The sequence below is a fragment of the Lygodium microphyllum genome, chromosome 29, assembly GCF_053477565.2.
Source record: "Lygodium microphyllum isolate KBCC chromosome 29, Lygodium_microphyllum_v1.1.10, whole genome shotgun sequence".
Taxonomy (NCBI): Eukaryota; Viridiplantae; Streptophyta; class Polypodiopsida; order Schizaeales; family Lygodiaceae; genus Lygodium; species Lygodium microphyllum.
In genome coordinates, this window is record NC_141163.1 from 12,890,850 (window position 1) to 12,915,826 (window position 24,977).

General features: G+C 40.6%; 1 protein-coding gene across 2 annotated transcripts in view; it reads right to left on the bottom strand.

Moving 5' to 3' along the window:
* Window positions 1–19,269: 19,269 nt before the first annotated feature.
* Window positions 19,270–24,977, bottom strand: part of LOC148010392 (putative serine/threonine-protein kinase PBL7) — a 48,677-nt gene continuing 42,969 nt past the window's right edge. Inside the window, exon 6 of one of the 2 annotated variants that reach the window (XM_087672186.1) lies at window positions 19,270–20,309. In XM_087672186.1, coding sequence (XP_087528312.1) covers window positions 19,749–20,309 — 561 coding nt within the window. In that variant the 3' untranslated portion in view covers window positions 19,270–19,748. The remainder of the gene's footprint in view (window positions 20,310–24,977) is intronic. The other variant, XM_087672185.1, reaches the window with a different exon arrangement.

Sequence of the window (24,977 nt, forward strand, 5' to 3'; positions counted from 1 at the left end):
AATTTGTATACCTTTGATCCATTTCTCATGCAGATTCTGCATACTTTGTGGTCCATTGGTCAACCCAAATGGAACTATGGTCATTCCATCCAACACCCCGAGATCTTCGACCTCTGAGGTCTTTGTAGGGACCTCAACAAGATCGTCCGCTATTAGAGAATCTTCTTCAACTGCACTTTCATAACCTGCTTTGTTTCCTTCCTCATCATTTTCATCCTCTTCCTCTGGAGGCTATGTCTCTGCTTCTGTAGAGGCTCTGTAGGAGAAGAACAGATCCTCCACCTCTATGTCTGTTTCTGCTTCTTCTTCTATCTCTAGCTCTGTCTCTACTACTATCTCTATGACTACCATGTAACAAGGAGAACAGTACATCCATGCTTCTATCTCGCTGTCAAATGTGATTTCAGAAGTCAATTTGAGTTGAGGCAGGAGGTATTCTCCCATGGACAACGATTTTGCTTCCTTTGGTAGTTGGCTTACAGTGCCCACTGTTAGGGACTGTGCCTCTGTTTTCTTGGGAAAGAGCTGTTTAACAGCCTCTTCATCTCCTAATGTACCATTTGTTACTTCATTGGAGGAGTCAGTTATAACTTCGATGGATGTGGATCCATTGCCTTTTTGCGATCCATACAATTTCAACACCACTTTGTTGGATCCTTTGCCTAGGGTTAGGGTTCCTTTGAACCAGTCCGTCCTGGTTCTTGCTTCAAAAAGCCAAGGTCTTTCCAATAGCATAGGATATGAGGTCCCATAATAATTTGGTTTAACCACCAGATAGGTCAGCCAATAATCTTTTTCTGCAAGGGTTATTTTTATGTATGGGAGGATGCCCAACTGTTTAATTTTACTTTGGTCTGTCAATCTGATAAGCCACTGTGTAGGTTGAATTCCTTGCAACCCTAAGTCCTTCATTGTCACATCCGTCATTATGTTTACTGATGAGCCTCCATCAATCAATGCATCTAAATAAAGCATCCTTCTATCCGTACACTAATCTCTGGGGTTCTAGGATCTAGGAAGGCGTTAGCCACATCTGCTTCCTTTACAGGCTCTGGGGCCTTATTGGTCTTGGTCACTATAGAAGGAGCAATCCTTAGTCCACGTCTTCTTGTCAAGTTGCTTTTGAATTTCTTTCGACAGCTGGGAGATAGCATCAGCAACTGTCGAAATGTTAAGTTTGGTTTAAAAGTGTCTAGGTCTTTTACCAAGTCATATTCTTTGATAAGATCCACGGGCTTTTCCAGCCTGTTGGGGAATGGGGCTACACCCATTTTCATTTTTCCTTTTTCTTCTAGCAATGGCAGCATCGGCACTTCTTCTGTTTCTGGAGGTACTTCTGCATTGTCTATTTCATGGACCTCTGGTCTTGTTTTTAGGACTATCTCTGTGACTCTCTGTTGCACTGCAGTGCTCTGTACTGCACTATTTTGTTATGTACTACTATGTCCCTCTGTTGGCAGGTTGAACTTCATAGCCTTGGCAGGGGAGTTATTTTCATTCTGGACAACTGGTTCCTTCTTCTTGGCATGTGTGATAGCGACAACTTCCAACTCTACAAAATTGGAGGCAGGCTCTTGTACCTTCTGTTGGCTATCAGTGGCATTGGCCTTGACAGGGGGGCTGGACTCGAATAGTCCTTTGTAGTGTGGCCTTCTCCTTTGCATCGGCTGCATAAGGGCTTGTAATCCACATATCGTCTAGGATTTGGACAATTCGAGGAGATATGACCCTTTTCTCCACACCTATAACATTCCACCTCTGATCTTTGACCACTGCCAGATTGTCATCCTCTGTAACTTTGAGAGGAAAACCTCCTTGGACCGAAATTAGGACTAAACTCCCTAGGCTTTGGTCCAATATCATGTGCTGTCATTTTGGATTCTAGCAAGTTGAATCTTGCATTTTCATCCTTCTGTCTTCGTTCGTGCATCTCTTTCAGAGAGCAAATATCCTCTATATGGTTCTTCCTCAAACAGTAGTAACAAAAGGCTCCAGGAATGGTTGGTTTTTGGGTACATTCAGTGGCTAAATGTCTCGCTTGATGACACTTTCTGCACCATGTATTGGAACGCATCACATCTCTCCCAACTCCCGCAGGGGTGGATATATGAGCGGTATTCACCTTCAACATTTGTAGCTGCTCTGTAATCACATCCATAAGCATTTTCTTGATACTTGCAACTAAGTTAGATAAGTAGTCCTTCAGATTTTCACCTCCTGAAATACTTGTAGTAGGGTTTTGTGAAGCTTCTATAATTACTGCATACACTGGTTGGGTTGATCCAGACGGTCCTCTGTTTTGGTTCTGATTCAGAGCTCCTGTTGAGACTTGGGATTGTTGATTCCAGTTGGTAGGGTTCCACTGTTGTTGCGCCATTGGAGGAACTGTTTGAGACCATTGTTGTTGTGGTTGAACCATCATTTGAGGCACTGTCGTCTGTGGCGACCACAATGGATTAGGTGCATTATACTGTGGCACTGTTTGCATCTGGGGATAGGGATAGGGAACTGTCCCTGGGAATGCATTTGATGGGTATACCATTCCTAGCATGGGAGGAGGTAAGACTCCTCTTCATGGAGTCATTGAAAGTCTTGCTTCAACTTCATCATATAATCTTGCACCTTCCACTATAGCTTGCAGATTGACTGGTCTTCTCAATTCCACGAACTTGCGAACTTCTGGTTGTAGGCCTCTGAGGAAGACTCCTTTCTGGATACCTTTTTCCAAATGATGGTTAGTCCATCTCTTCAGGATGGATTCCATTCACCAGACATAAGCTTCTACTCTTTCTCCAGAAGACTGACTTAGGTTCATGAACTCCTCTCGCATCCGCTCTTCAAAACCTTTACGCCTAAATTTAGTGAGGAAGGCCAACTTCAGGTCGACCCATGTGCCAAAATTTATTGCTACTTGTCTCTCATACCACTGAAATGCCGCGCCTTTGAAAGTGGCGGAAAATATCGCTAACTAATACTCAGGGGTTCTAGCATTGTAACCACACATGCTATCATAAATTCTACTACAATGAAGATCGGGGTCTTCATTGTACTCTCCCTTAAAAATTGGCAATGGGACTACATTTGTTGGCCTATCATCAATATTTCCAAGACGAATCTAACTAGGAAGGGGACCTTGAGTCGCCATGGGGACTTCTGTAAAGAGTGGTTTTAGGGCGTCAAAGGAGGCTTCTGCTTTGCAAGCTCGTTCTCAGTCTTGATTCTTGCCTTCTCTCTTCTCACGTACCTTTGGACTTGTTCTAATGCTTGCCTCTTAATTGTGTCATTCATCAGAGGGTTGGCTCCAACCAGTTGGCCTATACTCAACAGAATAGAATCAAAGAGTGGCTTCAATCTCTGGAGGATTCTTTGGCCAACATCTCTTCTACTTCCTTCTTTTCAATATCTCTGAATTTGGCTTTCAAACCCCTACAGAGGGGGAGATATTACGTTCTGAAAGTATCAAAAGTCATTCTTCTTAGGATCGTTGTTGTACCACCATTATAATAATGCCAGCTTCTGAGGGTTTCAACAGTGTATGTTGTGGAAAATATTCTATCTACCAACTTCCAGTGGGTTGCTAATTGGACAAACATAAGATTGCTAGTGCACCAAGCATCCCACGTATCTTGCTATTGAGCATCCCACAAACAAATTCCAACTCTTTTCCTTCCCTTGTTTTCATGAACCTCCACAGACCACGACTCCTGAAGCTTCTTCACGATCTCCCACTTGATGATGTCTAGAAACTTCTCAATGAATACCAAATCTTCCATGGATAGTCATTCTCTATTCTTCTGCCCTTCAGTTTGTTCCCAAACAATTTGCCACCAAGATGCAAGTTTCTGTTGCTTCAACAGAAAGAGGAAACAGTCCACCGCATAGAGCTTGCATCATGATGGTAATATGTTTCTACCATTGTGGGATGAACTACCTGTGAAAAGTGGCTTTGGCAATAAGAATCTCCAACTCTTCAGTGGAATAAGGAACTTTCCAAGCATCCATTGAATTCTCCTCTTCTTGGCAATGCCATTTCCTTCATTTTCAGCCTCTTCTGATGCTTGTTGATGGCAAGTTTCCCCGGTTGCACACCAAAAATATGGAGCCTCAAGAGAGACACCAAGGAAAAGGGGATTCTACTGTAAGAAAATTTATCTTGTAACATCAACAAGCTTTTATTTCATTCTTTGATGACCAAAACAAAGAAAACAGCAAATCTTCACACAGCATCACAGTAAATATCTCCCACGAATATGATAGAATCAACCATAATATTCAACATCTTCATAGAATCCATCAATAAAACAAGGAACATAAAAGAATACACCATTTTTGAATGTAAATCAATCACATAGTATTCATCTTCAATGTCTTCATATTTTTCTCTCCCAATCTCTCATATACAGATACACTGCTTTGATAGAATTGGCTCTCTCTCTCTCTCTCTCTCTCTCTCTCTCTCTCTCTCTCTCTCTCTCTCTCTCTCTCTCTCTCTCAATAATACATCATCTCCTCAATACAATACTCAATAATGAAACTTAATAATCCCTCTTAGGTCATGGATGCACCTCCCAAGAGGTATGGGAGGTATGAAAGGGCACCAAAGCCACTACAGTATCTCTTCATAGCTCACTACTGTCACTGTCACTTCAGTCTTCTCTTCAGTCTTCAGCAGCTGCTTCTTCCATTTGTTTTAGCTCTTTTGAACTTAGATTCATCCTTTCCAAAAGTTAGAAAACTTTTCCAATATCACAGATACATTTTACAAAAAACTTATAGAAGATCTACAGAACAGAATAGAATAGGAACAGAGTAGAGATAGGGCAAAGACAGAGGCTCTACAGAAGGTTTACAGAGGCTTACAGAAGGTCATCAAAGAACAGCAGAACCTCATAACTCATACTCAGAGAGCAGATTCCAAACTATCAAAAAATATTCAATAAGCTTTCAAAAGATTTCAACCTTCATCAATCATCAATCCATGATTCATACAGAAAAAAATCAGAACAATACAAAAAGTATCAGAACCTATCAGAACATCACAAAGCTTCATATTTCATTTGAGAATCATCATGAACTTCCAAAACATAATCAATATCATCCAAAACACTCTCAAACACTTCCATTAACAACCATACATCACTCTAAATCCATCAAAAATCAACCATTCAAACCTCAAAAGCAACAAAAATCAATCAAAATTTCAGTCTTTTTTCCACTCTCAACAAGGCCTTCCTACTAGTTGAGCACCTCCAAATCCAAGCTACTCATGCAGGGGAAGGTGTGGAATTACATGTGGTCGACAAAGAACTCCTCGATGGCAAGATCGAAGCAGGTCTATGCAATGAAGCTTTCTCTCCCTCTCTCCAACTCTCCTGAAACCATATAATGCAAAATGTGGTCTTCCTTGCCACTCCTGGCCCCTTATCACCCTGTCCTGGCCTGTGCTCACCTTAGTCCTGCTCCCCTCACCAATATTTAATCCAAATTTTTATTTTTTGCCCTTCTTTTTTATGTTTCAGCATGTTATACAACAACAGAAAACCCTACTGCGTGCTCCAATGTTTTGCTTCTATCCTTCCTAAATGCAAGAAAAAATCATAAGGGAAATACCTACACTACAACATGCTTTTCCAAGTCCAAAAACCAAAAACCTAATTGCTAAGGAGATCCAATACCTCTTCAAACTCCCTCCCTTCCTACCTATCTACCTCAAGCACTGGTTCAGGAAAAACCCTACTTCAATGCTCGATTCGAAGCGCACAAGCGCTCAAGGCTTGAATCCGTTGGTCCCGGCAATGGAACCAAAATGTAGAGGTGCTCAATCACCGAGACCCACGGACCACTTATTCCTTCAAGTGTTCCAAACCGAGCACTAATGGCTACCTCTCACATATCCAATGCACCATCCATCTCTATGGGTATAGTGAGCTTACATGCATGCCTGATCGAGTTGCCTCCTCTCCCAAGCACTCCGGTAGCTCCATGATCCAAGTGCAAGCTTCAAGCAAGCTCGATCCTCAAGCTCCACACTCCAAGCTCCATTGTCGCGAGCAAGACAAGAGAAGAGAAGAGAAGAGAATAAGGGAGGAGAAGAAGGAGAGCTTCTCCACCATGGTCCCTCACCCTCACACACTCACTCCCTCACACTCTCACACTCCCTCTCTCAAGCACAAGCTCAAGCAAGCAAGCAAGAAGAAGGAGAAGAAGAGAGCTAGTTTTGGCCACACACAAGAATGAGCTTCTCATTCACTACAAATTGCATGGGTGAGATCCCGGCACTCTTAAAAATAAATCATGGTGTGCCTTGCGCTTTTTTACAAAAGTATAGACTCGCACTTTTTCTCATGCGCCTTTTTTCTTGATTTAGGACTTTTCTGCACTTCTTGTATTTCTAGATTCTTCTTGGTACACCTTCGTCTTCTGTTTCACTTTTGCCTTGGCCTTGTCTTCTGCTTTGGATTTTTCAACTTTTCCACCTTGTTCATTTGAGGGTTAACAATATGTGTATGTGTGTGTGTGCGCGTAGAGAGAGAGAGAGAGAGAGAGACACACACACACAAAGAGAGAGTGATATATGTATTTTTTTCTGTTGGGAGGGGTCTGCCAATAACCCCTTCTTCAACGAAGAATAATTCCACAAGTCCCCTCTCCAAAACAAATGAGGTTACGTGAAATTATTTTTCACTAAACAAGGAGTTGTGGCAGTCCCTTCTGGATGGAAAAAATTACATAGGCCCTTTGAGAGTAGAAGCATGGGACTTGTGGAATTTCTCTTCCCTAGGAAGGGTTGTCGACAACCCCCACCAGGGTTTCACTCTCTACCTCTCTCTCCTCCAAGAGATGAAGATTTGGCATGGTTTAAAAAAATTTATCGAGAAGGGGTTGCCCAACAGCGCATTCTTGATATGGGAAAAATAGCCACAAGCTGTCATCGAAGAAGGGACGTGAAAAATACCCCCTTATAGTAAGTTCACACAATAATGCTCAATTGAGTGTAGCGAAAGCATCTCTGATGTAGTTTTGCTTATGTGTGCACAATGGAAGTGATGGTATGAAGGGATGTAATTCTAAATCACACACATAAAAGAGACAGGTATGTGAATGTAAATATGCATGTGGGAGTAACAATGTGATATTCTTATTGCCCTGATGTTAACTACTAAAAGTGTCTAAGACAATGGATCTCTTGCAAACTCTTGACCCTTGCAAAATTAAGAGAATTATGAAAAACATATACATAACATGAATTTAATTTGGAGGCTAGGCAAATGAGGATGAGAGAGAGAGAGAGAGAGAGAGAGAGAGAGAGAGACTTATACTTGAAGTACTTAACGTGGGGGGAGAAACATGGGTGGGAATGGTGGTGGTGGATGCGGTGGAGGTGGTACTGGTAACAACAATGGAGGCGATGGAGGTGGTGTTGGTGCTAGTGCTAGAGGAGGTGGTGGTGCTGGTGCTGGTGCTGGTGGTGCTGGTGGTGGCAATGGTGGTGGTGGTGGTAGTGGTAGTGGAGGAGCAATAGTAGTGATTGATATATGCCTAGGAAAAGAGGAGAAATAAGTGGACTATGTGGAACAAGAAATGGAGGTTGCCTAGAAAAGCTTGCTCAAAAAAATCACTTCTCGCATGTACTCTTTTTTTAGCTTCTATAAAATGACCAACTCTTAAGGTTTTTTTTCATGGATTTGAGCATCATATCCTGTTTTGAGGCTCTTTGGTTGGCCCTTTTACACATCATATTTGGTTTTAGGAACCCTTTTAAATTACTCATGGATGGAACACCTAGACTTCTACGGGAAAATCTTGCAATTTGCATGTGGCCCTTTTTAAATTGAGTACATTACCAAATCAATGATGCTCCTATACATGTTTGTTTCACTTAGTAGGAGGAAAACTAGAGGTGGAAACTCCAAGAATGCCTTTTTGCTAAGGGATCTCTCTCTCTCTCTCTCTCTCTCTCTCTCTCTCTCTCTCTCTCTCTCTCTCTCTCTCTCTCTCTCTCTCTCTCTCTCTCTCTCTCTCTCTCTCTCTCTCTCTCTCTCTCTCTCTCTCTCTCTCTCTCTCTCTCTCTCTCTCTCTCTCTCTCTCTCTCTCTCTCTCTCTCTCTCTCTCTCTCTCTCTCTCTCTCTCTCAGCTATAGATGGATTCAATCTTACATTATGTGTGAGAGTACATAGATCATGAGAGATGCCTTATTAAGATGAGCACAACTCATGGATTAGCCATACACACAATAGTCTAGCTAAATATTTGCTATCAAGTGCTCACATGTTTCCCTTCATGACATGGTGCCACCACATCAACTATGTAATTTCCACACATTTTTTATTCGCAAATTGGCATAGGTACATGTCCCTTATACAACTTAATAGCACTCAATATATTGATTTTCCAAAGTGACTGTGGATATCTAATCAATGGAGATCTTCATCTTGCTATATCATGTCAATTACTACATCATACGATAGTTTAGTGAGGCTTTACATGAAAAAGTAACTGCATCTTCTCTACACTTACAATCCACTTAATATGCTTCCTCTAATTTGATGCTTCGGAATAGGTAGTAGGATGATGAGTGCCACAAGAGTAGAGTTTGTTGGTAGAAAAAGGTGGCTTTAGGTACACTACTTACAAATAGGTATTACTCTTGAGACGCCCCACACAATGAAAGAAATAGATTCTTAGCTCATGCTATAAGAGTTGTGTAGTTCGTTTTTATCTAAGATTCTAGGAAGGCCTAGCAACTTTACCAAAAAAATTCTTGAGCCACATCTATTACATCTCTTGTTACAAGGGGTCATTGTGCAACCAATCTTTACATAGTAGAAAGACAATCACCTCTCCTTGACCAACAAATCCTTGCCCATATAAATTTACCTTCTCCACAAAGAGTATGGTTCAAGAGGCCATTGTCATGCTTCACACTAATAACACACAAATCACCTCTCCTTGACCAACAAATCCTTGCCCATATAAATTTACCTTCTCCACAAAGAGTATGGTTCAAGAGGCCATTGTCATGCTTCACACTAGTAACACACAAATCAAGATGCCTTGCTAAGCGCTTGATACATGCTAGAGATATGGTGGCAAGTCTAATTGCATGTGTTTATTATATCCATGCTCAAAGGCTTTCAACAGAGTTGTAGCACTAACACTACTCAATGTGTAGTCAAGTCAAGTGATCCTACTTCACTTTTTAATTACCAAACTATCATCATTGGATACACATTGGCCAAATCATAAGAATCCATTCTTGATCTTGAGCTAACTTGATGGATAGAGAGATTAGGTCTTAGACCATTGGGTTATGTTGGATTTGGGAGAGGCTTTTTGATACTAATTATGTCCCCACATTCTTAGCTAGTATTGGGGGTAAATGAACCTAACCACCCATGTATTCACCACATTGACAATAACCCCACACCTATACACTATAGGTGGTGGGGGCCATCACTATCACTTTATTCTTTAATCTTTCAGTGACATTTGAATCAGGGAAGGCCAGTCACACATTGTGACTGTTGGATTTCCTACATACGATGTCTCTCTCTCTTGCTCTCTTGCTCTATCAAGCATAGCTCTTGCTTTTCTCTTGCTTCCACTTCTATGCTTCCATTTGAGCTCTATCTTTCAACTCGTATTAGAGTCAACCATTCAAGGAGATTCCTCATCCTTTGCTTCATCCCATATTCAAATCTTCAACTCAAGGTTCCATAGTAACCATTGCTTCTTCTTCTCGAGGTATGCATTGAGTCCTTCCTTCTTTCAGCTTATTCTAGCTTGCTCCTTGCTTGTTGAGGAGCTTCCCAGGGCTTAGTTGAGCCTTTTTGAGTGCTTATTGAGCTAAGGAGCAACCATTTTATCCATTTTGAGTGCATACAGAGCATGCTATAGAAGTCCTGGATAGCTATGGCAACTTTTGCATACGATATTGATTTAGGCGTTCTATAGCTAGAAATGAAGAGCACGACAAGGACTACAATTTTGGGCACCCACAACATTGATTCTATGTAGTTTTTTTGTTCTCTTTTTTACATAGAACATAACAATTCCAGTTTGGATAGTAAACAATAAATGTCATAATGCATCTTTGATGCTTCGAGGAGGATGCTACTTTGGTGCATGGATGGTATGGTTATGCTTTTAGGATTGATTTGAGCTTGAAGTAGCTCAAATTTCACTATCATTTCAGTGTTGTAATAATAGGGTGACAAGCATTTGAAAAGCTTATGCCTAATGCTCATTGATGCTTTACGGGATACTTAGTGGATCTACTACTACTTTGATTGTTATGTATACTTCTTGATATGCTATGGCATACTTTTGAGGTAAGATTTGCCCTTGGTTACATTGATCTTGGTTATGGTTACATGCCTAGGTTACTTTAGTGGCTTATATAGTTATAGGCTTGAAGAATCTGTTATGCTCCCATTTTATGCTTCATGTATCTTGGATGCTCGGATGTCATGTACTTGATGTCTTGAGCTTGTATTGCTCATTTGGCACTCGATTTTGTTCTAATGGAAGTTACTTGCACTACTTTGGATGTTACATAGAGCTTTGGATTTATGCAATTGAGCTTGAGCTTTATTTCATTAAGACCGTGGGACACATACTTCATGTACATACTCTCTTGATATGTATTGGACGTAGTTACCCTACAATGGACTAATTTGATCACTTACTTTGGACCTAGAACTTATATATCTAACTGTGTTGTCAATGATATTTATATACTTAAGGGTTCTATATTGAGCTTGGCTCAGAGGGTTATGCATTTGGTAGTTATCTTCTCTTTACCTTGAGATCTCATATGTGCTCAATAGAATTGGTCCATTAACATGTTATGTCATAAAGCAAATTGTAAGTTGAAGCATATCAAAAATGAAGTACTTAACATATATAGACTATGAAAATCGGTATTATCACTATTGTTGTGGGAAGCATGGTCATATTTAACCACAGTGCCATAAAAAATGTGATGATGAGCACAAGGAAAATGGAAATGATAAAGTGTAGGAAAAGAATGATTATCATAGCATTGTCCTTAGCAAGTCAAGCCCATTGTCAAGATTGAAGAGATTAATATCGTGTAGACTGTATCTGATGATGACTACATACTTGCAGCTTCTTCTCTTGATGTTTTATAGTTGAGTGATGCCTTGTCTACCTATGCTTAGTGCTGCCTACTTAATTCAGGGGCTTCATTTTATGTCACCCCTTATTGTGCGTGGTTCCACTCCTATCGCAACATGACAAGTGTCAGATAATGTACCTGGCATTGGATATTTTTGGTATTGGAGATGTCTAACTACAATTTTCTTTTCAAGTATTATATTTACTCTACATGATATACTCCATGTGCTGACTTTCACTAAAAGCCTACTTTCAACTGGACAGTTGGATGATGTACATTATGATGTCTCTTTTGGTGATTTCTCATGGAAGCTTATCCATGGGAATCTTGTCCCAACACAAGGTGCCAAATCTAACACTCTTATCCCTTACTTGTATATGGGTCTATCGACCATGTTTTGGCATTGGCTGCAATACCACATGTATTGTTATGGCATTGTTGGGTACAAGTCATTAAAGGAAATGAAAATGCTTACCCATTTGCAGCATCTTCTATCCCTTGACTATAACTATTTTGATTCTTGTGATCATTGTCTTTATGGTAGGCACAATTGTAATTTGCATAAGAAGTCTAACATTACATGCATGGGTGAGCCTCTTTCTCTTGTTCATTCTTATGTTTGTGGACCTATACTTGCAAGTCTTTAGACGGCATGAAGTCTTGGCTACCTTTCAACGTTAGCTTGCTTTTGTTGAGAACTAGTCTAGGTATAAGCTTTGGGTATATACTGAAATTCCTACAATCTGACAATGGGGGCGAGTACGTATCTAACGCCTTTGAGCAATTTTCAATTTTGTGATAAGAGGGGTATTAAGTGTCAATTGACCACCTCGTACACCCACCCCAAAATGGTATGGATGAGCACATGAATAGAACAATTCAAGAGTGAGATTGTAGTATGCTTAGCCATGCATGCTTACCACAACACTTTTGGGTTGAGGTAGTCACTACTTCCATACGTTTGATTAATCAATCCCTATGCACTTCCCTTGACTATCAAGTTTTGCAGAGAAGGTACAGTCTAGAAAACCTCCATCATACACTCATTTGAATGTCTTTGGTTATGAGGCTTTCTGCCATGTTCCCAGGGGGGACAAGCGCAGTAAGAGGGATCCCAAGTCCATGAAATGCATATTTCTTGGTTATGGGGATGCAAAGGTGAGATGGGCTATCATCTATAGGATCCATAAGCCCGGAAGGTTATCTGTAGGCATTATGTTATTTTCCATGAGGAGATAATGCATAAGAAACCTGAGCAAGCTATTGAGGTACGCAGAGTGATATTTTGGGAGGAGCCTCATGTTACTCTATAGCCAGCTAGATAGTAGCAATTGATGCTCCAATGGCCTAGGACCATGATGTTAGAAAGGAGATATATGTGCCATATCCTATTTTGTAGTGGTCTACTAAAGATAGACATCATCCTAATTGGTTTGCGCCCTCTATGGATTATATTTTGGTAACAAATACAGGTGAGCCTCTTACTTATGATGAGGCCATGTGCAGAGGTGATAGTCACTCTTGGGAAAGGGCCATGTAGTTAGAGTATACCTCACTACAAAAAAAATCATACATGGCATTTGATTCCTTTGCCTAGTGAGAAACGTCCTTTGCCATGCAAGTGGGTATACAAGATGAAGAGTAACCTTCGATGCCCCAAACCAACCTATAAGGCCAAATTGGTTGCTAAGGGTCTTAAGTAGGAGCATAGTGTTGATTCAATGAAGTCTTCTCTCCTATTGTCAAGATGACTACCCTACGCTTGGTTTTGACTTTGGTTCCACTACTTGATCTAGACCTCCATCAGATGGATGTCAAAATAGCTTTCTTATATGGGGACTTGCATGATGAGATTTATATGCATTAGCCTAAGGGCTTTGAGGAAAAAGAAAGGAAACACTTAGTATGCAAGTTGAAAAAGAGCATTTATGGCCCTGAGCAAGCACCTAGGGAATGGTACCACAAGGTCGATGCTTTCATGCATTCCCAAGGATACACCCCCGATGATATGGATCCATGTTTATATACAAAAAAGGCTCCTGATGGTAGCCTTATAATTTTGGCACTTTATATTAATGAAATATTGATTTTTTCTGGGAGTGCTCATGATGAGTTGGATGCCTTGAAAGGTCAACTCAAGAAGAGCTTTGAGATGAAGGACATGAAATAGGCCTCGCATATACTTAGGATGTGTATCACGTGCAATTGCTCTAAGGGGCTCCTTTAATTGTCGCACAGGAGTACATCTACAAGGTTCTTGCGCAGTTTCATATACAAGATGTTAAGCCTATTGGCTCTCCTTTACCTTCTCATATGAAGATTAGTCAAGATGATTGTCTGCATTCTAATGAGCAGAAGGCTAGGATGGCCAAGATCCTTTATGCATCAGTAGTGGGGAGTTTAATATATGCCATGATAGCCACTCGTCCTAACATAGCATTTTTAGTGGGAGTTGTGACACATTATATGGCTACACCTAGCATGTGGCATTGGGATGCTATGAAGGGTATCATGAGCTAGCTTAAGGGCAGTGCAGATATGTATATGTTATGGTGACCAGGATACGTGAGTCATGGGTTACATAACTCTGATTATGCAGGACATGCACACAGTAGGAAGCTTACCTTTGCCTATGTCTTCCCCTTTGCAAGAGAAGCTATTTCTTGGATGTCCATGGTGTAAAAATTTACAACCCTATCTACTACAGAAAGGCAGAGTACGTTGCAGTCATTGAGGCTTGCAAGGAGTCTCTCTCATTAGGTTGTCTGGTTGTAGGCCTTATTGTTATTAATGCAGTCCCTACATTGCAATCGAATTCTATGAGTACCATTCAGTTGGCCAAGAATTCAGTCTTCCATGTGAAGACAAAGCACATTGAGGTGTGCTATCATTTCATCAAGGAGGTGGTACACGATAAATCTATTGAGCTTGTTAAGATCTCAATTGACAAAAATCCCGCAGATCTGCTCACTAAAAGTCCCTCGGCGAAATGTTTTGTCTTCCTTAGGAAGATGATGGATGTAGGATGACATGACGTCTATTCCTCATCCTACTATACTTTATGTACATCTATACTTTGTCACTTTATTTCTTGTTCTCTCCTCACTAACATGGGCACATTTGTCTTAAAGTGGAAGGTTTTGGGGGTAAATGTGCATATGCCTAACCACCCATGTACTCATTATACTGGCAATACCCATATACCTGTACATTCCAAGTGGTGGGCACTCATCACTATCACTTCATTCTTCATTCTTTTTAATGACATTTGAATAAGGGACGGCCAGTCACACATTATGACTATTGGAGTTCCCACATGCATTGTCTCTCTTGCTCTCTTGCTCCATCTACCATAGCTCTTGCTTTCACTTGTGTGCTTCCACTCAAGCTCTACTTTTCAGCTAGTATTAAGAAGGCCAAAGCTGCTTGAGAGAAATTTATTACTACTTTCTAGACTTTCATAAAGTTTTTGATACATTTCCAAGAGCTAGTTTGATGCACAAGCTATAGGACATGCAAGGACATATGAAGCTCATTTAGGAAATTCTAGCATTACATGAAAAGTGACACCAAAGTAAGGACATTTCAGGTTTTATTAACTCTCTTGAATCCACCATTGGCATGAAGTAGGGATGCCCTCTTTCATAATCACTATTTGGACTATGCATTGATGAGATCTCTATGTCCAAGGAACAGGACAACAAAGCTCGACTAGTAGATACCTAAGTACCCCTCATGTTATATTCAAATTACATTGTGCTGATAGTCAGCTCTCTAGAAAATTGATATTCATAGGATATTGGATTCTCAATCAATCTTGGTGAAACCTAGATATATGGCATTTAATGTCGCGATGGGTCAAGAAACCACCATCGATATTTAATTACACCTAGGATGATGCGTATATTCATTATTATACTATCTATGAGTCTTATCCACAAGGGCCACTTACTCTATGAGGAAAGCCGTAGAGACTAAATTGACACCGAGATATACATGACAATGTATTTTGAGAGGATATGCTCACGCATGCAATTTTAGAATCCATGGACCAAGTCATGGTTATTTGATATAATGGTCACACCCATATTATTATCTAGAGCATAAATATGGAGGCCCAACATTGAGCATCATAGTTAATCAAGCTGGACATGTGATGGTTGATGAAGAGACCCTTGGCACCCATGATTTCTAGGATGATCAAATGTAAGTCTTTGGTGCATTTGAGATCCTAAGAGTTTGAGTTAGGGTCTCTTCAAGTGTGTTAGGGGCTCGTACCATATCACTATCATTCACATATGGCTTGTGGAAGAATATACATGGTTGTCCATGAAGTGGTCAACATAGCTTATGGAACATGACACTTCATGTTGGAATCCCCATATGTTATCCTTGTTTGAGTTACGTAGATTTAGCATGGATGCACTACCCACCTTTTAGTACTCATTTGATGAATCACTTGTCAATTTGAGCCACTCAAAGATTGGCAAGATCAATAGATAGGCTCTTGCTCAAGTGGATAGGAGGGCATGCCTAACATTGGTATATGATTTGGAGACACATAGATTTAGCATGGATGCACTATCCACCTTTCAGTACTCATTTGATAAATGGTCTCTCAATTTGAGCCACTCAAAGATTGGCAAGATCAATAGATAGGCTCTTGCTCAACTAGATATGAGGGCATGGCTGACATTGGTGTATGAGTTGGAGACGCTCATGCCTTTTTACCAAAAGTGTCTCCTCCAAACTAGAGATGATGGCTTTATTTCTCGCCCAAGATACATCAACATCCATCTTTCTCATGGAATTAGATGTGTTATTGACCAATTGTGCATTCTTCATGGTAGCTAGAGATTGACATTGGAAATTATACATATGTACCTACTAAGGAGGGTATATGTTGAATTTAATAGCAAGAGCCAAGATAGATAAGATTCATTGGCACTTTTATTCTTTGTTTGGAAATGGTTCTTTGAGCTACAATCAAGAGTCATAAACTATGCCGATCAAAGATGTGTCAATCTCTTTCTCTCCCTCAAAGATAGGAGGGCTTAGAGACACTTTCTAAACAACCAAGGGTCTAATCAAAATGGACATCGATTTAGTGCCATTATGTAGGAACAATTGTGTGTAATAGCCCAAATCCTCCACCATATAACAAGAATTCCTAAGAGCTTTATGGAAGACATTCTAACAGAAAAGATAGTAACCAATCATTTAAATGACTTGTGGATAGAGGGAGTTCATGAGTACATAATTAGGGCCAAAAGAAACTCTCATACAAGACCCTAACACAAACGTCACTAAACTAAAGGTAAGGGTAACCAGTTTTGGGAATGCACTCACTAGGGCAATCAATGTAGCATTGAGACTCCACAAAAGCACCACCTACCCAAGGAATCATTACATTGCTGGAAAGGGTCACTAGCAACTTACAAATTTCTTTATAAGGATTACTTAGGCAACCTCATGGTAGTTTCATGCTACATCCAAGAGCTACCAAAGCGCATGTCTAATCTTCATTAAAGAAAGCAATATTGATTGGTGAAGTAGTCTAGCTTGTACAATCAACACATCATAGAGTTCAATCGAGGCATCATCAATACACATGTAGGTGATACATGAGATTATTACTTAAGGTAGAGCTACAACAAGATCCCCAAATTCTTCTTAGGGTAGCACAACATCAAGGCTATGAGAGAGAAATTAATAAGGGATTTCTTGGAATGCTATTAATCTTCATGGCATCCACAGGCCCAAGCCATGTATCTTTATCTTCATCTCTAAGAACTTAGGTAGTTTTTATCACTTGTGATGGAATTGTCCAAATTATTCTTTTAAGGTTTCAGCTTTTACTTGCTTTTTATTTTCCAAACAATTGCATCGTCTTACACATGGTTGTACCTCACGACCTCATAGATCATTTTTATCTTCAAGCACTAATGAATCATTTCGTGTGTGTGTGTGTGTGTGTGTGTGTGTGTGTGTGTGTGTCTGTGTGTGTGTGTGTGTGTGTGTGTGTGTGTGTCCCTTAAAAACTACATTGTCATGATCAAGGGCATCTCTTTAGCAATGCCAACTTAGTTCACAAATGTTGTTGAATGCATTGCATAAGCTAGGTTAAAAATGCCATTGTTTATGTGATGCACTTAGCAACAGTTTGAGCAATTGCCCAATGCGTATGAGGTGATTTCCCCAAAATTTTGAACTTTGAATATTTCATCACTTACGCTAAGGCTATATTATTTTTAGCAATGGTTTCAAAAATTGAAGGCAAGCTTACATCATCAATAAAAACCCTTTCCCTTATCATTCATACTGGTGTGCACTATACCTTCACCATTACAATATTGTAGATCCAATGCATTGAATATTTTATTTGTTTCCCGACTTATAAAAACCTAGAAGCCACCTACCTACCATCAACCTTCCACATCGTATATGTTAAAAATGTCATTCACATCCAAGCTAGTTGGTTACCAACCTACAAACTATGGAATGCACCAACCTACGCCCAAAGCTAAATATGCATGAAACTTGCATCATATCGTGTTGAAATATGAATAAACATCTTTGAAAACCATGTAGCATCCAACAAACAAAGGGATCCATGAAATGTACTCAGCCCACTTGGATAATGCACCAGTGGTATTGCATAAACAAACTATAGTTTGAAGAATTTTGTGTCATAGTACTAACACTCAAGTGCAAAAGTGTACCATTGAGAATGAATGGTCTTAAGAGTAGCCAACATTGTGATCTTTCTGTACAAAAAATATCAAAGTTGAGTGAGGTCCTTCACATTAGATTCAAACTTGGGGATTACCCATCAGTTGAACTTCACTGCCATATTTGCTTTTCTCCAATGAATAAAGAGTGCTATTGTTCTCTCCATATTGTGATTATTTTGTTGATTTTAATTCTATTACCTTTCACCCATATTCTCTCAAGCAATACATGGTGCATAAAGACTTTCTTTTCAAGCTCCATTATTTTTACATTTTTGTGCCCTTTGGTGGCCTCTTGAAAGTTTGGTTAATGTAATCTTACTGGTTGAATCCACCATTCAAAGTTATCAATGGGAAGCAATCCGCTCAATTTGCCTACCACAAATCCAACTAACATGTGAATGTTGCAATATAAGATGGTTCAGACATTGTCCATATGGTGCTTTTTTGTTTTTTTTTGTTTTTTACCGAACTAAACCAGGAAAACCTACTTTCTAACACATCTAGAGGGCAAAATATCATGTCTAACACATCGACGCTATTTCAATTCATAGCAAGATGAGGGCAAAATATCATGTCTAACACATCGACGCTATTTCAATTCATAGCAAGATGAAAATCCAGTTGAGGGATGAGAGATGTGCTTTGACATGCTTGGAGATTGTATGTCTCAATTCTTGCTTTCAGTCCTTTAACACAAAAGAGTGTTCACTCTACGATTAGGACACTACCCTGCATGCCAAATTAAGCCCTTCATTGTCAATTCCACATCTTAGCTCAAGCATACTTTCAGAAATATCTCTGACTATTGTTTGATAGGACAGAAATAAATTCATTTAACAAAACTTTCGCAGAGCAATAAACCACCGGAGAGATGTAAAACCAAAATAACTTCAGACAAAACCCCCATTCTCCTCCGGCAATTTTCACAGCAATTCATCTGGCCATAAGCCCAATATAAAACCATAGATCATACACACACATCCCCTCTCATCTTTTTAGAAAGTTTCGTGACTTCAAATATCATTGAAGGCATACCTTATCTTTAATCATGCCTCTTTACAGAAATGAGGGAGAATCCTTTGGCCTTTACTCCTGCTTCACTGCTAACACCACTAGTAAGCCAAGGGATACAACTGATTTCATTGCAGTTTTGAGACACTTCATCAAATAAGATGAATCCAATTTCTCAAAGCAAAGCCACCAAATCCAGTTCAACTACAGCTCGTGAAATTACATCAAATATGATGAATCCAATTTCTCAATAGTAAATCCACTGAATGCAGTTAACTACAGCTCTCAAAATGCATCTTCATTAATAGAAGAGCAACATGAGACTCCCATACCAAAAGCATGATGACAACTTTACATTCTGTTCAAGCAGAAAACTATCATACTTCACAAGCAAACATAATTCCACATCCAAGAAGCGGGAGAACTGAATTTTCTCTCATTGCATGAAATGGAAGGACACATTAATATGTTAAGACAAATATCTCTGTCATATTCATCCTTTTGTATGTGACAGAGTCAATTAACCTGTCTGCTGAAACAGTGAAGAAAGGCCCTGTACAGCACAAGGGCAGGCATATGATACTTTCATGCTGCATGGCACACGTAGATCAAAAGACATATGGCACAAATTGCATTCACTACAATATATTACAATCATTTAACAGATACAACAACTCTCTCCCAATTGACCAAATTCTCCTTGTTCCTGTCACCTTTCAACCACATTTAGATACCATTCTCGGAGAACATACCTTTGCTGAACAAGGAGCAAAATGCCTATACCGATCAGGTCATACCTTTGTCTTATACTTTTGTAGCAGCTTTTCAAACCATCTACATGGAGTACGTATCAATTCACCAGCCTAACCTTCCTGAGATATTGGAGCTGCTGAATTCTCAAAGCATCCTTTATCAACTCGTGCCACAGCCCTTTTCTCTCTCCAGGCTTCACCCCAGACCCTAGCCTCTGCTACAGCCTGCTCTCTGTCCTTACCTTCCATGGGAGCCCTCCATGCTGCTGGACTTCCATTGCTTGGGGCCTCAAGACCTGCAGCAGCTTTGGCATCATTCCCCTCCACCTTTGATCTCACTTTATCAGCAGCAGCAGAAGATACCAACTCAGGTGAAGGCATCTGCTGTACCGGTTGATTTGCTGATCCTTTCTTCTCATCCTTGTTGTCTGCAACAGGTGGTTCTGAAACAGCCTTGCTAGGAGACTGAAGTTCCAGATCACAAGTTTGAGATGCCAAAAAGTTAAGTGCAGTCACAACATCAGCAATGGAGGGCCTTGATGCAGCCTGCTCATGAAGACACATTGCTGCCACAGCTAAAGCCTGGAACAAGCCCCTGACAGGGAAGTGGCCCTTTAACTTTGGGTCAGCCATCTGTCCAAACTTCCTTCTGTCTTTAAACAAAGGCCGTGCCTGCAAATCACCATGAACCACCATTATGCCAAGTAAACCAAGCATTATCTTTCTGAAAACAGTAAAAAGTTTGCTAGATCCTGATTCCATGCTAAATTAACCAAAACAACAAGCAACATGTTGAACTCTGACTATATAATGGACTTTGCTGAGCCCAGAATTTGATAGGATTGGCACACATAAGTACTGTTGTGAATCCTCACCTGAGAGTTTGTTGGTTCTTGAGCCAAATGAAAATACACAATCCCATAAAGTGAACAAAAACACACAGACACAAGAGCTAGCTGAAATATTATCCTATGCTCAGTAAAAGAGCCATAAAGGACTAGCTATATCTCTAACGTATGAAGTACCATTGCTTAAATTAATGGTCCTTCCAACCAGACAACAAAAGGCATAGCAGTTAAGAAACACGTTTCTTTGAATTTGAAACTTACGAAACGTTTCTGAGAGTAAAGAACGTGTGTGTTTTTATTTATTTTTATTTTTTTGGTGAGTTGGAACCCAAAACATGGTTTTTTTGACAAAAATTATTACGCAATGTTAAACATGATCATGATGATGTGTAATGACTCGTGAGGGCTCAAGATTTTAAATGAGACTCATTTTATTGTGATTTTGTTTAGTTATTGGATTTTGTCAATCTAGTATCTATTCTTGTCTTGAGATTTGAATATTATACGACTTTATTCTCATTTATGAGTTATTTATGATATATTACAATTCATTCTCGATTTTGACATTTTGTCAATTTGTTTTGAAATGAGAATCATGATGTTGCAACTTGACTCAATCCATATTATAGATAGGCTATTTACATGTTAATTTCAATTTTCTTTGTATGATACATATGAATCATAATGCTTTAGTTGTAAACCATAGTATAGCTTGTCCAAAGACTAACTTTGACATAAGTGACAAGTCAATAATAGATCATGGATATGTAACGTATAATGTATTATACTTAATTGACTCTATTATCACTCAAGCTCAATTAGCCATTCTTTGTTTAAGAGAAAGTTCCATAGAGGTTTAGAACCTTTTCCCCAGTCAAAACTATTAAAAACCCCTATATAAAAAAACCCACGTTTCTTGTTTTACCCCCTCTTGAAAGAAACTTATGAAACACGTGATCTAGTGAGCGCCTCTACTATGATTGGTGTGGTCACTAGCTCAGCTGTGATGATATCATGTGGGACCGATGCCTTGCATCTAAGCATCCTAGAAATCGTAGATGCAATGGTCTCTCCATCGACCTCCATCCATCATAAGTGCAGCCTGATCACTTGCAGTGATCAAGACTAGGCCCCCAAAATACATGTACTCCATAGAGTAATGTGAACGTGACCAATGTATCAAAGAGCCACATCCTAGTGCAGGGCTCCTAAAATTGTACATGTGAGCACATCCTCTCCAAACCACCTAGTGCTATGTGTCTTCAGGTCAATCTACTGTCTGCTACCTCTCTCATAGAGAAGGTGGGGCCTATAAATAATCCTCCCAAATATGTATACGAATCCACATAATCCATCTCCTCCTACCCATATGTGAGTTTAGGTGCTAATCTCCTAACCCAAAGGTGTAGTGTTAAACACCATCACCTTAGTTTTACCAAGGTTCACTGAGAATCCACTATCTAATGCATAAGGAGATAGTGCATCCAAATGTTTCTCTACTCCCCATGGAGAATCAACTATCAATACAATGTCATCTACATATAATAGAAGAGGTATCCAAGTGCCAACTAGTGGAGCTCATCTATGTCCTCCCTAAGATATGTAATCAACAATGTCATCAATGAGAAGAGGCCAAATAACCTTAGAGAGAGGGGCCATCCTTGCTTCACCCCGATGGTGGAGTGAACAGGTGCTAAAAGGCCCTCAAGTGTACGCACTCTGCCAACAACCCTCTCATAGAGTGCAAGAATCCCCCAACTAAGCTCCTTACATGCCCCCATATTACATGCCCCCATAGTATATTATCTACATATTAGCCTGTCTCTAACCACTATGTCAAAGGCTTTGCCGAAATCCACAAAACACTAGTAGATCCGTCGGCCATGAGCTCTACCCTCCTCAATGATCACTCTTGTAAGGATGTGATACAATGTAGAGAAGCCTCTCCTAAAGCCAAACTTGTCCTTGTGCTCTATGACCCCATCTCTCCGCCCCACTGCTCAACTCCTGCTCCTACTCAAGAATGGATGCATATTAACTTAGCCAATGCATGTCTCTTCTCTCGTGTCACACAATTTGTTACAGCAATTTTCTACGGTTCCGTCACTGCATCCACTTCTGACATGGTATAATATTTCAGGTTAGGTCCTGCTCTTGCCTCATGTCAGCCATTTCAGGTGTGCCGGTGCTGTTTTCTGCTGGTGCGGGTCTGTGTTTTCATCTATCAGCTGATGTTCTCACCTGTCTTGACTGCTACAACTGCTGGTCCAGCCTGGTGACTAGTTTCTGATGAACTTTGGCCTGATTCTATTCCCCTGCTACCTATGTTTTTACTCAGCAGTTTGTGCTTTGTGTCTGTAGGCTGAGGCGACCTGTGTTCCCTCAAGAACAACTGCATTTACTGTTTCTGCCTGCATTTTGGTTATTAACATCTGTGTTAACCGTTTCTGCTTCTGTGCAGGCTGGGTAACTGTGTTTTCACACTGGATTCAATGTCTGGTGGCTGCAAACTTTGTTTTGTGCCTTTTCCTGGCTGTCTTTTGATCTGTTCTCTTGATTCCTCTCTATGCAACAATCGTATTTTCTTCTGCTCAGTTTCTCTATGCAGATCTAACAAGTCCCCTAGCATGTGTGGAGTGTGAAAAGCTCTAGAGGGTAGCTGAGTGTAGGATGGAGGTGAGATGAGAGGTGTGTGTCCCTAAGGTAGGGATGTGCTTGATCTGCGTGAGCCCATTATAGACATGATGATTGTATATGTCAGCTAGCTCACGTGTAAAGTAGGTGGTGAGCTGGATGTAGGTTGTGGCTGGAGGTTGTGGGTGTGGGGGGCTGGATATGGTGAGGGACAAGTAGGTACGACCTGCTCTAATCAGGCAGGGAAGGATGATGAAAAATCTGACTGGTTCCATCATCTCAAAGGGGCCTAGGACATAATCCACTATGCTAGAATCTGTGGGCTGAAAGCAAGTCAATGCTCCGACTGCCAGCCCTTCTTCATCCCATTACAAATAATGAGACGGAGTCATGACCCTAGATCTACTAAATGCAGACCATATTGAGTGCTATCCCCTCCAATATCAATTGATACCCTATCTGTATACCTATCTCCCTCACATCCATCACCTACAACCACCCTAGGTCCTCAAAGTCATATGTGTTCACATTGTCTACTCTGTGTCACACCGTCCATTGGGAATCAAAATCTCCTATCAAAAGGACCTCTCCTAGCCCTAAGTAGTGCGTGTAATCTCATCTATTAGTGTGAATGGTGACCCCCCTCCTCTAATCCTCCATCTCCCTCTTGCTCCTACAGTTGAGGCTCCCCCGGGGCACATCTCAATCCCCAATGGAAAGTAGCAGAGAGCAATGTAAAGCATCCTGTCTCAAGAGACTTCAGCTCTAATCCACATGTATCGCGCCTTCGGGTCTTGCGCCATAATGTGGACTCTATCCTTGGAACTCCCATTTCTTAAGTGCTTCTTGGATAGCCATGTACCCTAGGTAGCCCCCTCTCAAGGCTCTCATGTGTTGGGATAAAGGCCCGTTTGACCTCCGTGTATAGGACACGCACATTATTTATCTATACATGTGAATGCACCCTTACATGCCCTAAGTATAAATACATTTTATTATTTGTGTACCAACACATTGTAGGTACACTCAAATCTAATCGTACTCTCACTCTCCCTCTCTGAGTCTCTCCAACCGTCACTCTCACTCGTCCTCAAATTGCTACATCCAACTCAGCTCCAACAACTGGTATCAAAGCATAAGGTTTCGGGCACTTCCCGAGACCACCAACAGGAGACGAGTAAGGTTTCGCGCACTTCCCGAGACCACCAACAAGAGACGAGTAGTGGGCAGCAATCAAGCAACAATCAAGTCGCAATCAATGGGCTCACTATAGGAAGCAATCAGGCAAAAGGCGGACAGCAGTCGAGCGACAGGGCAGTCGTGTAACGCGGCAAAAAACCGCCAAGCGTAGACCAATTGACGGGCGACTGCCTGTAATAGGCGATACAGCACAACGTGGGAGTGAAGGAGCGGGCGACAGGGACCAAGCACGAGAGGCAACCGCCAGGCGCCAACGGTGCCACACAATAGAATAGGAGCTGCCAATTCCGTTACACGACCCACCTAACGGGAACGCACCCCCCTTCACTCTGTTTTTTTTAATCAAAAATTTATTTTTCTTCAAAATCTCCTTTGAAATTTCTCCCTTTAATCGGGGTTTGCACACTGGAGGCACAAATCTCAAATTTGTGCAAATTCGAACCTGGAAATTTGGGGCTCTTCTCATATTTGATCTCGTCCATGCCTGGCAATGACATTCAAGTTAGAAATTACAGACATTGCATGTGGTGAGCTCAATTAAATTGGGGATTTTACCAAATTTGTTAGAATTTTGCTCTTTTGAGTAAAATTTATTGGCATTGGATCCTTGAAATTTGGGGCTTTTCATGTATCTGTAAAATTTTGCTCAACTAGGTCA